The sequence below is a fragment of the Podarcis cretensis genome (assembly GCF_951804945.1).
Source record: "Podarcis cretensis genome assembly, chromosome: 14".
NCBI lineage: Eukaryota > Metazoa > Chordata > Lepidosauria > Squamata > Lacertidae > Podarcis > Podarcis cretensis.
Genome location: NC_137183.1, coordinates 46,304,778 through 46,317,010, shown reverse-complemented (window position 1 = coordinate 46,317,010; position 12,233 = coordinate 46,304,778). Strand labels below are relative to the sequence as shown.

General features: G+C 47.8%; 1 protein-coding gene across 1 annotated transcript in view; it reads left to right on the top strand.

Annotated features, from left to right (window-relative positions):
* The window catches only part of MYH16 (myosin heavy chain 16), a 63,867-nt gene that overhangs the window by 24,870 nt on the left and 26,764 nt on the right, over positions 1-12,233 (top strand). Inside the window, exons 17-23 of the mRNA XM_079953663.1 lie at positions 35-122; positions 1,365-1,482; positions 3,143-3,263; positions 4,055-4,191; positions 6,404-6,485; positions 8,966-9,139; positions 11,839-12,066. Coding sequence (XP_079809789.1) covers positions 35-122; positions 1,365-1,482; positions 3,143-3,263; positions 4,055-4,191; positions 6,404-6,485; positions 8,966-9,139; positions 11,839-12,066 — 948 coding nt within the window. The remainder of the gene's footprint in view (positions 1-34; positions 123-1,364; positions 1,483-3,142; positions 3,264-4,054; positions 4,192-6,403; positions 6,486-8,965; positions 9,140-11,838; positions 12,067-12,233) is intronic.

Sequence of the window (12,233 nt, the reverse complement as noted above, 5' to 3'; positions counted from 1 at the left end):
CCCCCCCCCATTCCATTTCCTCTTCCTGTTTCAGGAGCAGCTGAACAAGCTGATGACCACCTTGCACAGCACAGCCCCTCATTTCGTCCGCTGCATCGTTCCAAATGAGTTCAAGCAGTCCGGTATGGAGCTTTGCTGTTCTTCTTTCCCTTTTAAAAATTGTAAATATAAAAAAGGTATATAAGGTAAAGGTAAAGGGTAAAGGGACCCCTGACCATTAGGTCCAGTCGTGACCAACTCTGGGGTTGTAGCGCTCATCTTGCTTTACTGGCCGAGGGAGCCAGCGTACAGCTTCCAGGTCATGTGGCCAGCAGGACTAAGCCGCTTCTGGCGAACCAGAGCAGCGCACGGAAACGCCATTCACCTTCCCGTCGGAGTGGTACCTGTTTATCTACTTGCACTTTGACGTGCTTTCAAACTGATAGGTTGGCAGGAGCTGGGACCGAGCAACAGGAGCTCACCCCATCGTGGGGATTCGAACCGCCGACCTTCTGATCGGCAAGCCCTAGGCTCTGTGGTTTAGCCCACAGCGCCACCAGCGTCCCATAGGTATATAAGGAGGGCTGGTTAAATAACCATTCAGCACTCCGTAAATAACAAACAAAAGAGGAAGAGGGAAGTCATCGGTACTAGGCCAGATAATTTTTTTAATTCATTTATTTTATCATACTTCTGTACTGCTTGCATTCCAAGGAATGTCACAAAGCAGTTTAAAATGCATTTTAAACCAATCCCACAGTCTAGCAGGGCAAGAAGAAGTCCAGTCCTAATTTTCTAGGAAAGCCCGAGAAAACAAAAAAGCAGTTACTAAAATAATGAATAAGGGCAGGCATCCTCTTCCATTTTTTTTTCTTTCCAGAAAGATGCGGCAGCTATCCATTCCTATCAGACACATGGCCCTTTCTTGCACAGATATAATGGTTGTTTAGAATTTGTGGTGCTGCTGTTATGAATGAGTTAAGTTGACTTATTCATATCAGCAGCATCCCGAATTCTAAACAACCATTTGGGCAGAAGAGGAGACATTATTCCCCCCCCCCCAGTGTTGTCCCAGTTGACTTGGGAGGGGGGGTCAGTTGACTGCATTCAGGCTGAAACGTCTTGTTCCATGGAGCATCGTCCACTTGGCTTGGTGAATTGCCACGGGAAGCAAAGCATCCAAAAGACTGGCTCGCGGAGGCTCTGATTCTAGACCCTTTCTCTCTAGTGCTCCACCATTTGCTTGAGCGCCTCTTCTTTAGTTTTCAGGGTAGCATCCTAATTCACTCAACCCTGACTGAGCCAGCCTCGTTCAAGCAACAGCCCCGCAGCAGTTTTTGCTCTTGCAGCCATGAAATGGAAACATTGTGCTCTGTCTTTTGCAGGTGTGGTGGATGCGCACCTGATTTTGCACCAGCTGGCCTGTAATGGCGTTTTGGAAGGTATCCGTATTTGCCGGAAAGGTTTCCCCAACAGGTTGCAGTACCCTGAGTTCAAGCAAAGGTGAATATAATCATCAACACACCATGCATTTTTAGGATGGGGGATGGAATGCCTGTCTCTCTGCTGGTATTGATGAGCTACAACCCCACCTGGCCTGGTCATTGGCCATGTTGGCTGGAACTGCCAGTTAGATGATGAACAACCAGACTGATCAAAATTCTCCTCCAGCCCCAGCAGAGCTACAGATGAAGTGCACCCACTTCTCAGTTGTAGCTGCTAAGGGGGTCAGGTGTCATGGACCGATTGGACGCAGAGGAATGGTGGGAGGAACCAGCTGGTGAACCCCCAGGGGGGAAAGGTTCAGAGCCAGGAGAGGGGTGGTGGGACGACGAGGAGTGGTCAGAGGGAGAAGAGAGAGAAGCTTGGGAGGAGGGGGTGTTGGAAGCTGATGAGGTAACAGGCTTTAGTGAGCAGGGAGAGCCTGTGGCAGAGAGAAGGCCAGAAACAGAGGCAGAAGCTGAAGCAGGAGAGAAGGGAGGCCAAGGGGCAGAGATGAGTCAGGCTGGTGAAGAGTCTTGAGTGTCTCCTCCTCCTGCTGCAACAAGCTCCCCTCCGTCCTGGTCTCCCAGAACCATAATAATAATAATAATACTTTTATATTTATATACTGCCCATCTGGCTGGGTTGCCCCAGCCACTCTGGGTGGCTTCCAACACAGAATAAGAATAAGAATAAGAACATCAAACATTAATAGTAACCATCAGATACTATATGAAAAGTCACAGTAACTTTAAAATATTCGACAATCCTTTAGAATCCAATAGCAAAGGGTAAAATTAAGCATCAGGAAATAATAATTAAACAGTTTATACTTACCAATTACAATAAAGAGTTACTAATTTATAATCAATAACATAATTGATGCATAAAATACCACAAAACATACAAAACCATGCAAAAGGATCAGATTGAGAAACCAGGGCATGCAACCCATAAAATCATCTTTAAAAGCTATCTCTGAGGTACTCTCTTCCCAGCTGCTTCTCAAAGTCATGGTCTGGGGCTGGAGGGTGGGATAAGGCAGGAGGAAAAGACATTGCCGGCAGAAAGTCTCTCTCCCCTCAGAAGAGGCCTGAAGAGGGTGGTGGAGAGATTGGTGGTGTGCAGGCTCAGTCTCTGGCTGCTTGGGGGAAAACCTGGAAAGATGGGAACTTAGGCATCTGTGGGGGACCTTCAGTCTCTGCAGCTGCTACATAGGAGCAAGTCTTACCGGAGATGAGCTGCTGTGCTCATTTGGCCTGATACTCCTGTGTTGATGCTGTTTTGGCTAATAAACTCCAGCTTGCTCCGTGTGATTTCCTTCTGGCTTGGTCCTGCCAGAAGGAGAGGAGTTGTGGCTCTCCAAGCATCCAAACCCAGCAGAACATACCACAAAAGAGAAGAGGGGGCTGTGGGAACTCAGTCTGGTGAGATGCATGGCAGCAGAATTCATGCCCATGTCCTGCCATGATGCACTCCACGCCTTATCCCTCCTCTCTCGATTAGCTCCCGTGATTGGCTGGGTTGAGGAGCTGGCAGAGCAAGGCTGGTGCCCATCTGTGTTGCCTTACTGGCTACTACTCTCCCCCATCAGTTTGCTTAGCTGTTCTGTGGCCCACCAGCCACCAGACTGTGGTTCTTGAAAGCGTCTCAGTGGCCGCTTGGGTCTTTCTCTTCTCAGGTACCAGGTGCTGAACCCCAACGTGATCCCTCAGGGATTCGTGGACAACAAGAAGGCCTCAGAACTTCTCCTGGGATCTCTGGACCTGGGAGAGAATGAGTACAAAATTGGGCATACGAAGGTACGGCAGGCTTCAGTCTGGCCTTACAGTTCTTTCTTTCTTTCTTTCTTTCTTTCTTTCTTTCTTTCTTTCTTTCTTTCTTTCTTTCTTTCTTTCTCTCTCTCTCTTTCTTTCTTTCTTTCTTTCTTTCTTTCTTTCTTTCTTGGTTTTCACATATTACATTACAATACAGATATACCAAAGCCAAAGCCAACACCATTTCCTCTCCATCCCCTCATAAATTTACATTTCTATTTCCTCAATCCATCATATTGTTCTTTTCTCCTTCCTCCCACTCCCCTCCGCCCCCACTCAATTTCCTCCACATTATACAATTTACAATAATCGTAGCATTCTACAATCGTCTCAGATCATCTGTATATTCTTATTATCTTTCATTACTAATTTTTCTTTCATCCAGCACTTCACATTCTAATCTAGACATATTAGTGTATCGTTTTTTGAGCAATATTTTGCCGTATATTCGTCAAAACATTTCCACTCCTTTTTAAAATTTTTGATTCGACTGATTTCTTATTATAGCAGTTAATTTTGACAAAATTAAATATTCATTTAGTTTACAAATCCATTCCTCCTTTGTGGGTATAGCTTGTGACTTCCACTGTTGTAGCAGCCTTACTGTTCCCTTTGAGAGGAGCTGTCCCCCCCCCCCCCGTTCGTGGCTTCTTGTAGAAGAAGTGACCTCTGTATCCTCCGAGAATCATATGTGAAACAGAGCTTTGCAGGGTGAGCTGGCTGTGCGATCATTCTCCGCCAGTGTCTTGATGGGCGTCTGCTCCTTGCTTTCGAAGGTCTTCTTCCGCGCTGGAATCTTGGCCAAGCTGGAAGACATGCGAGACGAGCGTTTGGCAAAGATCATGACCATGTTGCAGTGCCGGGGCCGGGGCTTCCTGATGAGGATTGAGTTCAAGAAGATGCTAGACAGGAGGTATAATAATAATAATAATAATAATAATAATAATAATAATAATAATAATAATTGTCAGAGCTGCCTCTAGGTCCCAGCTCACAGAGGACCAACGCCAGGCTGTCGTTATGTACAAAAGTCTTTATTGAGGTTTAGTTTCCATTTCAAAGCCGCTGATTCGCTGGAGAGGCTCATGGAATCTCTCGGGCTGCTGTCATCTTCTCCTACGCTGCCCTCGGATTGCTCCCCCTCGCTCTCCATCTCCTCCCCTCCCTGCGCTCCCGCTGAGTCCCTGACAATAATTATTTACTATTTGTACCCCGCCCATCTGGCTGGGTTTCCCCAGCCACTCTGGGCAGCTTCCAACAAAGATTAAAAATACATCAAAATGTCACACATTAAAAACTTCCCTGAACAGGGCTGCCTTCAGATGTCTTCTAAATGTCAGGTAGTTTTTATCTCTTTGACATCTGATGGGAGGGCGTTCCACAGGGCGGGTGCCACCACCGAGAAGGCCCTCTGCCTGGTTCCCTGTAACCTCACTTCTTGCAGTGAGGGAACCGCCAGAAGGCCCTCGGCGCTGGTTCTCAGTGTCCAGGCTGAACGATGGGGGTGGAGACACTCCTTCAGGTATACAGGACCGAGGCTGTTTAGGGCTTTAATGGTCAGCACCAACACTTTGAATTGTGCTTGGAAATGTACTGGCAGCCAATGTAGCTCTTTCAGGACCTGTGTTATGTGGTCTCAGCGGTCGCTCCCAGTCAACACTCTAGCTGCCACATTCTGGATTAGTTATAGTTTCTGGGTCACCTTCAAAGGTAGCCCCATGTAGAGCGCATTGCAGTAGTCCAAGCGGGAGATAACCAGAGCATGCACCACTCTGGTAGTGTTCCCTTGCCCTCTGTATCAGCCCTTTGCTCCTTGGGAGAAACCCTTGTAGCTTGTGGCGCTCGGCCTGGCTAGTACAGTTCAATGTGGTGCCAGTGAAGGGGCTCTGTGAGCCAGGAAACCCCACCCCAGTTTAAATCGGGGGGGACCCCCAGTTTAAACTGGGAGATGGGGAACCCCCAGCCTGCAGGCCTAATTGTGCTTGGCAAGGGTCCTAATTAGGTCTGGCAAAGCCATTGCCCTCCAACACACATACCCCTGCCTCTGGCTGGATGCAGAGGAATGTTGGGGGCACCAGCTGGGGAACCCCCAAGGGAAGAAGGCTCAGAGCCCAGGGATTGATGGTGGGACGTTGATGAGCAGTCAGAGGCAGAAGAGGGAGCAGGAGGTGTCGGAAGCTGAAGAGGTAACAGGGTTTAGTGAGCAGGAAGAGGCTGGGACAGAGAGCAGTCCAGAGCCAGAATCGGAAGCTGGAGAGGGGCAAGAGGCAGAGATGAGATGGCTGCTGAAGAAGGCAATGGGTCTCCCCCTCCTGTTCATACAAATGGCCCTCCTGCCTGGTCTCCCAGGACCAGAAGAGGTATGCAGAGGGCAGAGCAGAGACAGACTTTTGGCAGAGTCTCAGAAAGCTTGGGAAAGACCCAGGGGAGTAGACGTCTTAGGGAGCGGTGGGGAGGAGTCCTCGCAATTGCCTCATTGGGCAAGACCTACTGGGAAGAATTGCTGTTCTCACTAGGCCTAGTCTCCTGAGTTTTGTTTCTTTGAAGAAAGAGTTAATGTCACTGACGCCATGTGAGTTATCACTGACCTGCAACTGGGCCCCGCTTCAGGCACTGTCCCATATGTCAGTGGTTCTCAACCTGTGGGTCCCCAGATGTTGTTGGACTACAACTCCCATCATTCCTAGGCAACATGACCAGTGGTCAGGGATGATGGGAGTTGTAGTCCAACAACATCTGAGGACCCACAGGTTGAGAACCACTGCCATATATGATGGCAGGTAAAGAAGTGGCTTATCTCAGCATCACTAGGGAGTTCCCCACTAATGTGCTGCTCTCGGCAGCGATCGGCTGATAGGTACTGTGAGCAGCCCCTGTATAGCCCAGCACCAATCAGCTGATTGGCACTGATGGGCACTGAGAGGGAGTCCCTTTAAGGTCGCCTGCGGATCTCGTGATGGTGTCAGGTGATGGACAGGTGGGTGGCTCCGCCCATCTAATAATGTAGTCCCCTTGTAGGTGGGGGGTGGTAAGAATCTGCTGGTTGGGTTAAATCAAGGCGCAGGGAACCTAGGTCCCTCCAGGGGATGATGGACTCTGCAACCGGTTTTTCCTTTCCATTTCAGGCTGGGCCTGATGCTTATCCAGAGGAATGTGCGCAAGTTCTTGCAGATGCGGTACTGGGGCTGGTGGAAGCTGTATAACAAGGTGAGGCCAAGCAACCCAGCTCAGCATTGTGGGTCCAAGAGGGGAGGAGCTGGCTTGGTGACCAGGGCAATTCTGGAGAACAAGGAAACAGGAGGAGAATTTATCAGCCCCTTTGTTTGATGCTAAGGAGTCCCATTGTGGGTTTCGGTTAATTATTGACAAGGCAAAAGGGAAGGAGCCGTTTCCCATCTGAAGGAACACCCTGAAAAGAAGCTGGGGTTTTGCAGTACAACATGGGAGCCATGTGAAGTGCAAAATGTATTTTTTAAAAAAAATATATTTGCACTGCTTCATGAAAATGCCTTAGAGATATATTTCTATGAAGCAGTTAATAAATTTCTTACCGTATTTTTCGCTCTATAAGACGGACCAGACCACAAGACGCACCTAGTTTTTTTTTGGAGGAGGAAAACAAGAAAAAAAATATTCTGAATCTCAGAAGCCAGAACAGCAAAAGGGATCGCTACGCAGTGAAAGCAGCAATCTCTCTTGCTGTTCTGGCTTCTGGGATAGCTGCGCAGCCTGCATTCGCTCCATAAGACGCACACACATTTCCCTTTACTTTTTAGGGGGGGAAAAGTGAGTCTTATAGAGCAAAAAATACGGTAATTAACCAAAATAAGAGGTTTCCTTTCGTTCGTTTCTATATTTAAAAATGAACAGGTACGTGGTTTTTCAGCAAAGAGACCCCAAAGCAGCTCACCATAAGTAGTTAAAATCCAACCTGAAAAACCCAGAATGGCTTAGATCCAGAGATCCTGCGAGCAAAATTCTGGTGGAATTGGAAGGAAGGCTATTCCCTGCCTCCCGCTTAATTCCCCCCCCCCCCCCCCCCGCGCTGTAGTGTTATATTGAGGAAGATTCTTGTTATCTCGAGGAGCTTGGGATAGTGCCCACTGTTTGCTGCTCACATGCCCCCATAATACTTAGAAATCCTGCATGTCTGGGCCTTTAAGTGACTCAGTCTGTTTATGCCATAACCTCGTAGTTTCTCACGCCTTGTTCTATTGAGTTGGCACTGTGTGAGGATGTTAATCTTTTAAGATAAGGCTGGAATAAAGCACCTGGAATAAGGGAGTTATTTCTGTTAACTTCCTGCCAATATTGGTTAGTCTTTCACCCTGGTGGGCAATGGATGTGCTATCCAGACACCAGTGTTGGAATGGATGTACAGTATAGTGTTGCAGGAATTTATGTATAGGTTGGGGGGGGGGTTGCCCCTCCAGCAGATATCATGCACATGCAGCCCACTACCAAAATCAGCACAATCACTTTTGTGACTTTTGTGATTTGTCCCCACGAAACACTTCATCACAGTTTCTTCCTATCTTTTCAAAGGGCCTTTGCTGCCCGATACCAAATTTAACAATTCACTGATAGATGTATCTATGTACTGGCTGACTGGGAAAACTTCAGAAATTCATATAGATATGTGAGCTCAGCTACTCAGCAGCCCCTCTGCCTGAGTGATAATCGCTGGCATCCTGACACCTGAGTGCTAGACAGGTAGCCATTCCAGAAATAACAAACCCAGTTGAAGACAAAAGGGTGTGATTAACTTGGCTGGGAAACATGGAAATGTAAATATCTCTTTTGTTACACTTGATGGGTGTTTGGTGGAGGGCAAGGAGAACCATGGGGCAGGGTCCAGGATGCTCAGATTACGGCCACCAGACCTCCCCTTTCATGGTGTAACCATGATGTATTAGTGATGTAGTTTGGGGGTGTAACATGGGGATTAGCAGCTAATAAAAGTTTGGGTTCGCTTTTCTTTTGGGCTTCCATCTTGTTCCACCTTGTGGCAGGTGGGAGTCCTGTCGCGACAGTCTTCAATAAAGACCAAGCCTACTGGCTGCTGTTTGGCTCTGGTATTCTTGGCTGATGTCCTTGTTTTTTGTCCAAGGGAGCCCTCAGATTTCTCCATTAACAATAGAAGCCCCCAAAACACATTTGTTAGTGAAAACTGCTGCACAGGCTGGACTTCGGAAGTTCTGTGCACCAGTTACCCCTCCAATACCATCTTCAGGCTTCACACCTGTTGTTGACAAAGTCCCCAGAAACCAAAGACTGAATAAGAGAATAACAGTGCTTTGTAGCTTCTTTGGGCTATTTAATAAAATATTTAGCCTTCATCTGAATGTTCATTGTGTTCCAAATCATAAAAAATAAATGCCTCTTTGGCAATGCCTACATCTGTCTCACATCTGTTCCAGAAGATCCCATGGAACAAAGTAGGGGGTGATGTTGGTTAGGGGAGAAACTGGTAAAGTTCACCTCTCCCACCCCCCCATCAGAAGGACCCTCTGCTGGATTAAAGGGAAGGAACTTTAAAAATGGGAAGGAACTTTACCGTTTGTGGAAATGCAAGCCTGCATCTAATAGTTTTGATTTCCTGAGTTATTATGGCAAAGCAGGGATGGGCAACCTGCCTGCCCCCCTTCTGATGCTCACTTTGTGGCCCCGGGTCCCCTTCCCCATAGGTCAAACCTCTGCTGAACGTGGCCCGGCAAGAGGAGGAGATGAAAGCAAAGGAAGAGGAGCTGAGGAGCGCCATGTCCAAGACGCAGGAGCTGATGGACCGTGTCAAAGAGCTGGAAGAAAAGACAAACACCCTCAGCCAGGAGAAGAATGACTTGACCATCCAGCTGCAGGCCGTGAGTCACCAAAACATTTTGCAGGGCAGGGGTGAGAAAGCTCTGGCTCGTGGGACCAACACGGCCCCTGGGCCTCTCTAGCTGGCCCTTGGAACTCTTCCTGGGCCACGCCTCCAATCCGTCTTGTATCACGTCCTCATTTAGTGTTTATGCTTGGCTGGAACATGTCTTTTGAACTCAAGTAAACAGTTCGAAAGCACATCAAAGTTCAAGTAGATAAATAGGTACCACTCTGGCAGGAAGGTAACGGCGTTTCCGTGCACTGCTCTGGTTCGCCAGAAGCAGCTTAGTCATGCTGGCCACATGACCCGGAAGCTGTACGTCGGCTCCCTCAGCCAATAAAGTGAGACGAGCGCTGCAACCCCAGAGTCTGCCACGACTGGACCCTTTACCTTTAATGACATCTGGGTCCCTTTACCTTTAATGACATCAGATTGATGCATCTTGAGCGCTGTGAGATTCTAGGGGTTCCAGGCGCTGACGCAGGGTTCGTGTTTCTTTTGGAATGAGAGACAGCAGATATGGTGATGTCTTTATGGGATACGTGGTTTGCCTAAACCAGGCTTCCTCAACCTTGTTTTTGGCCTACAACGCCCATGATCCCTAGCTAGCAGGACCATTGGTTAGGGATGATGGGAACTGTAGTCTCAAAACATCTGGAGGGCTGAGGTTGAGGAAGCCTGGCCTAAACCTTGTCCACCACCCAAACACATTGGAAAGTTCCCCTGCCAGCTGGCTGCTATGGTGTGTCCCCCTCCTGAACTTGTGTAAGATGTTCTATAACAAATAGTTTGGAGGAGGGGCACTGAGCATTAGAAGAGCCTGCTGGACCAGACCAAGGCTCCATCTAGCCCAGCTGTCTCCTGTCCTGTGGCTTTCAGCAACTAGCACTGCCTCCAGCTCAGGGGCGTCGCAAGGGGGGGTGCGGGGATGTGGTCCGCCCCGGGTGTCATGCCTAGTGACGAAATCCCCCCAGGTAGATTGGCATGGCAGTGCTCACACCCCCAGCAGGTGTATTTTCACGGTTGGCGCAATCGTCATTGTGAAAATCCACCCGCTGATCGCCCGTATACGCCCAGCGATCATCCTGACACCCTCCAGCGGACGGTGCTCGCATATCCGACGTGTGGTTTTATGTGATCATTGGTTGGAGTTTCATGATTGGCGGGCAGCGCTGACACCCTGCAGGAGGTGCTTGCTCCCCACTGCTGGCGGCGCTGTCGTGGTCAGTGTGGTGCAGTGGTCATGGCCAGTGTGGTGTAGTGGTTAAGAGCGGTAGTCTCGTAATCTGGGGAACCGGGTTCGCTTCCCTGCTCCTCCACATGCAGCTGCTGGGTGACCTTGGGCCAGTCACACTTCTTTGAAGTCTCTCAGCCCCACTCATCTCACAGAGTGTTTGTTGTGGGGGAGGAAGGGAAAGGAGATTGTTAGCCGCTTTGAGACTCCTGAAGGGGAGTGAAAGGCAGGATATCAAATCCAAACTCTTCTTCTTCTTCTTCTTATACGATCATTGGTCGGATTTGCATGATCTGCTTGCATATCTGTTTCTCGGCCAAACCTCCCTAAAGAAAAGCTCAACAGCTTTGGGGTACCCTCCCTAAAATAAGCTCAGCAACTCTTGGCAACGTTCCCCAAAATTGCAATGTGGGGTGTGTGTGACAAAAATGTTTTCGCCCCGGGTACCACCTGATCTTGCTCCGCCTCTGCTCCAGCTGTGGTGGCACTGCAGAGCCATCATGGCTGGTAACCATTGATAGCCTCCTCCTTCATGAATTTATCTAAATCCTCTTTGAAAGCCACCCACATTGATGAACGCCTCCTGTAGGAGTTGAACACTGTACCACCGGGAGTCCTTTCTTGGATCTGTCCCGAATCTTCCAACATTCAGCTTCAGATTCGGGTTTAAGGTGCTGGTTTAGACCTTTAAAGCCCTACGCAGCCTAGGACCCACGTACTCACGGTACAGCCTCTCCTGGTATGCCCCACGGAGGTAGTTAGATTGGTCTCAACTAGGGCCAGGGCCTTTTCAGTACTGGCCCCAACTTGGTGGAACGCGCTGTCACAAGAGACCAGGGCCCTGCGGGACTTGACATCTTTCCGCAGGGCCTGCAAGACAGAGCTGTTCCGCCTGGCCTTTGGTTTGGCTCAGCCCACCCTTATGTTTTCCTTCCCCTTACGGTTTTGATCCATGGGCTACTTTTAAAATGAGGCTGCATTTTAAATTGCATTTTAACCTGTATTTTAAATTGTTTTGTTGTTGTTGTCCCCCCCCCCCCCATTATGTTTTTATTGTAATTTTGCTGGTGTTAGCTGCCCTGAGCCCAGCTCTGGCCGGGGAGGGTGGGGTATATATTATTATTATTATTATTATTATTATTATTATTATTATTATTATATTATTATTATTATTATTATTATTATTATTATTATTATTATTATTATTATTATTGTTATTATTGTTATTATTTGTTATTATTAATTATTAATTATTATTATTATTATTAAATTATTATTTGTTATTATTTGTTATTATTAATTATTATTATTATTATTATTATTATTATTATTATTTATTAATTATTATTATTATTATTATTTATTATTATTATTATTATTATTATTATTATTATTAGAGGGATGTGGCAGTAGCTTCTGGGAAGGACTGGTCCTTGGGTCACCGTTTGCCTGTCCCCTTTCAGGAGCAAGAGAATCTGATGGATGCTGAGGAACGCCTGACCCAAATGATGAAATCCAAAATGGACCTGGAGAGTCAGGTCTCAGATATGAAAGAACGCTTGGAGGAGGAGGAAGGTGCAGCTGCGTCCCTGGGCGCCAGCAAGCGCAAACTGGAGGGAGAGCTCAATGACCTCAAGATGGACCTCGAGGGCCTAGAAACCACCCTCGCCAAGACAGAGAAAGAGAAACAGGTAAGTCTTCCTTGAACCTGGCGCCAAGCGGGAAATCTATTTTGGACATCCTTTCTCGATGCAGACTCTTGGGTTGCTATTGGGTTGGAGGGAACCTGTGGCTTTTCAACAGTTCATAACTTCTGCTTGAAACATCCAAAGAAGGAGAGTGGATAAGGTTCAGTGTC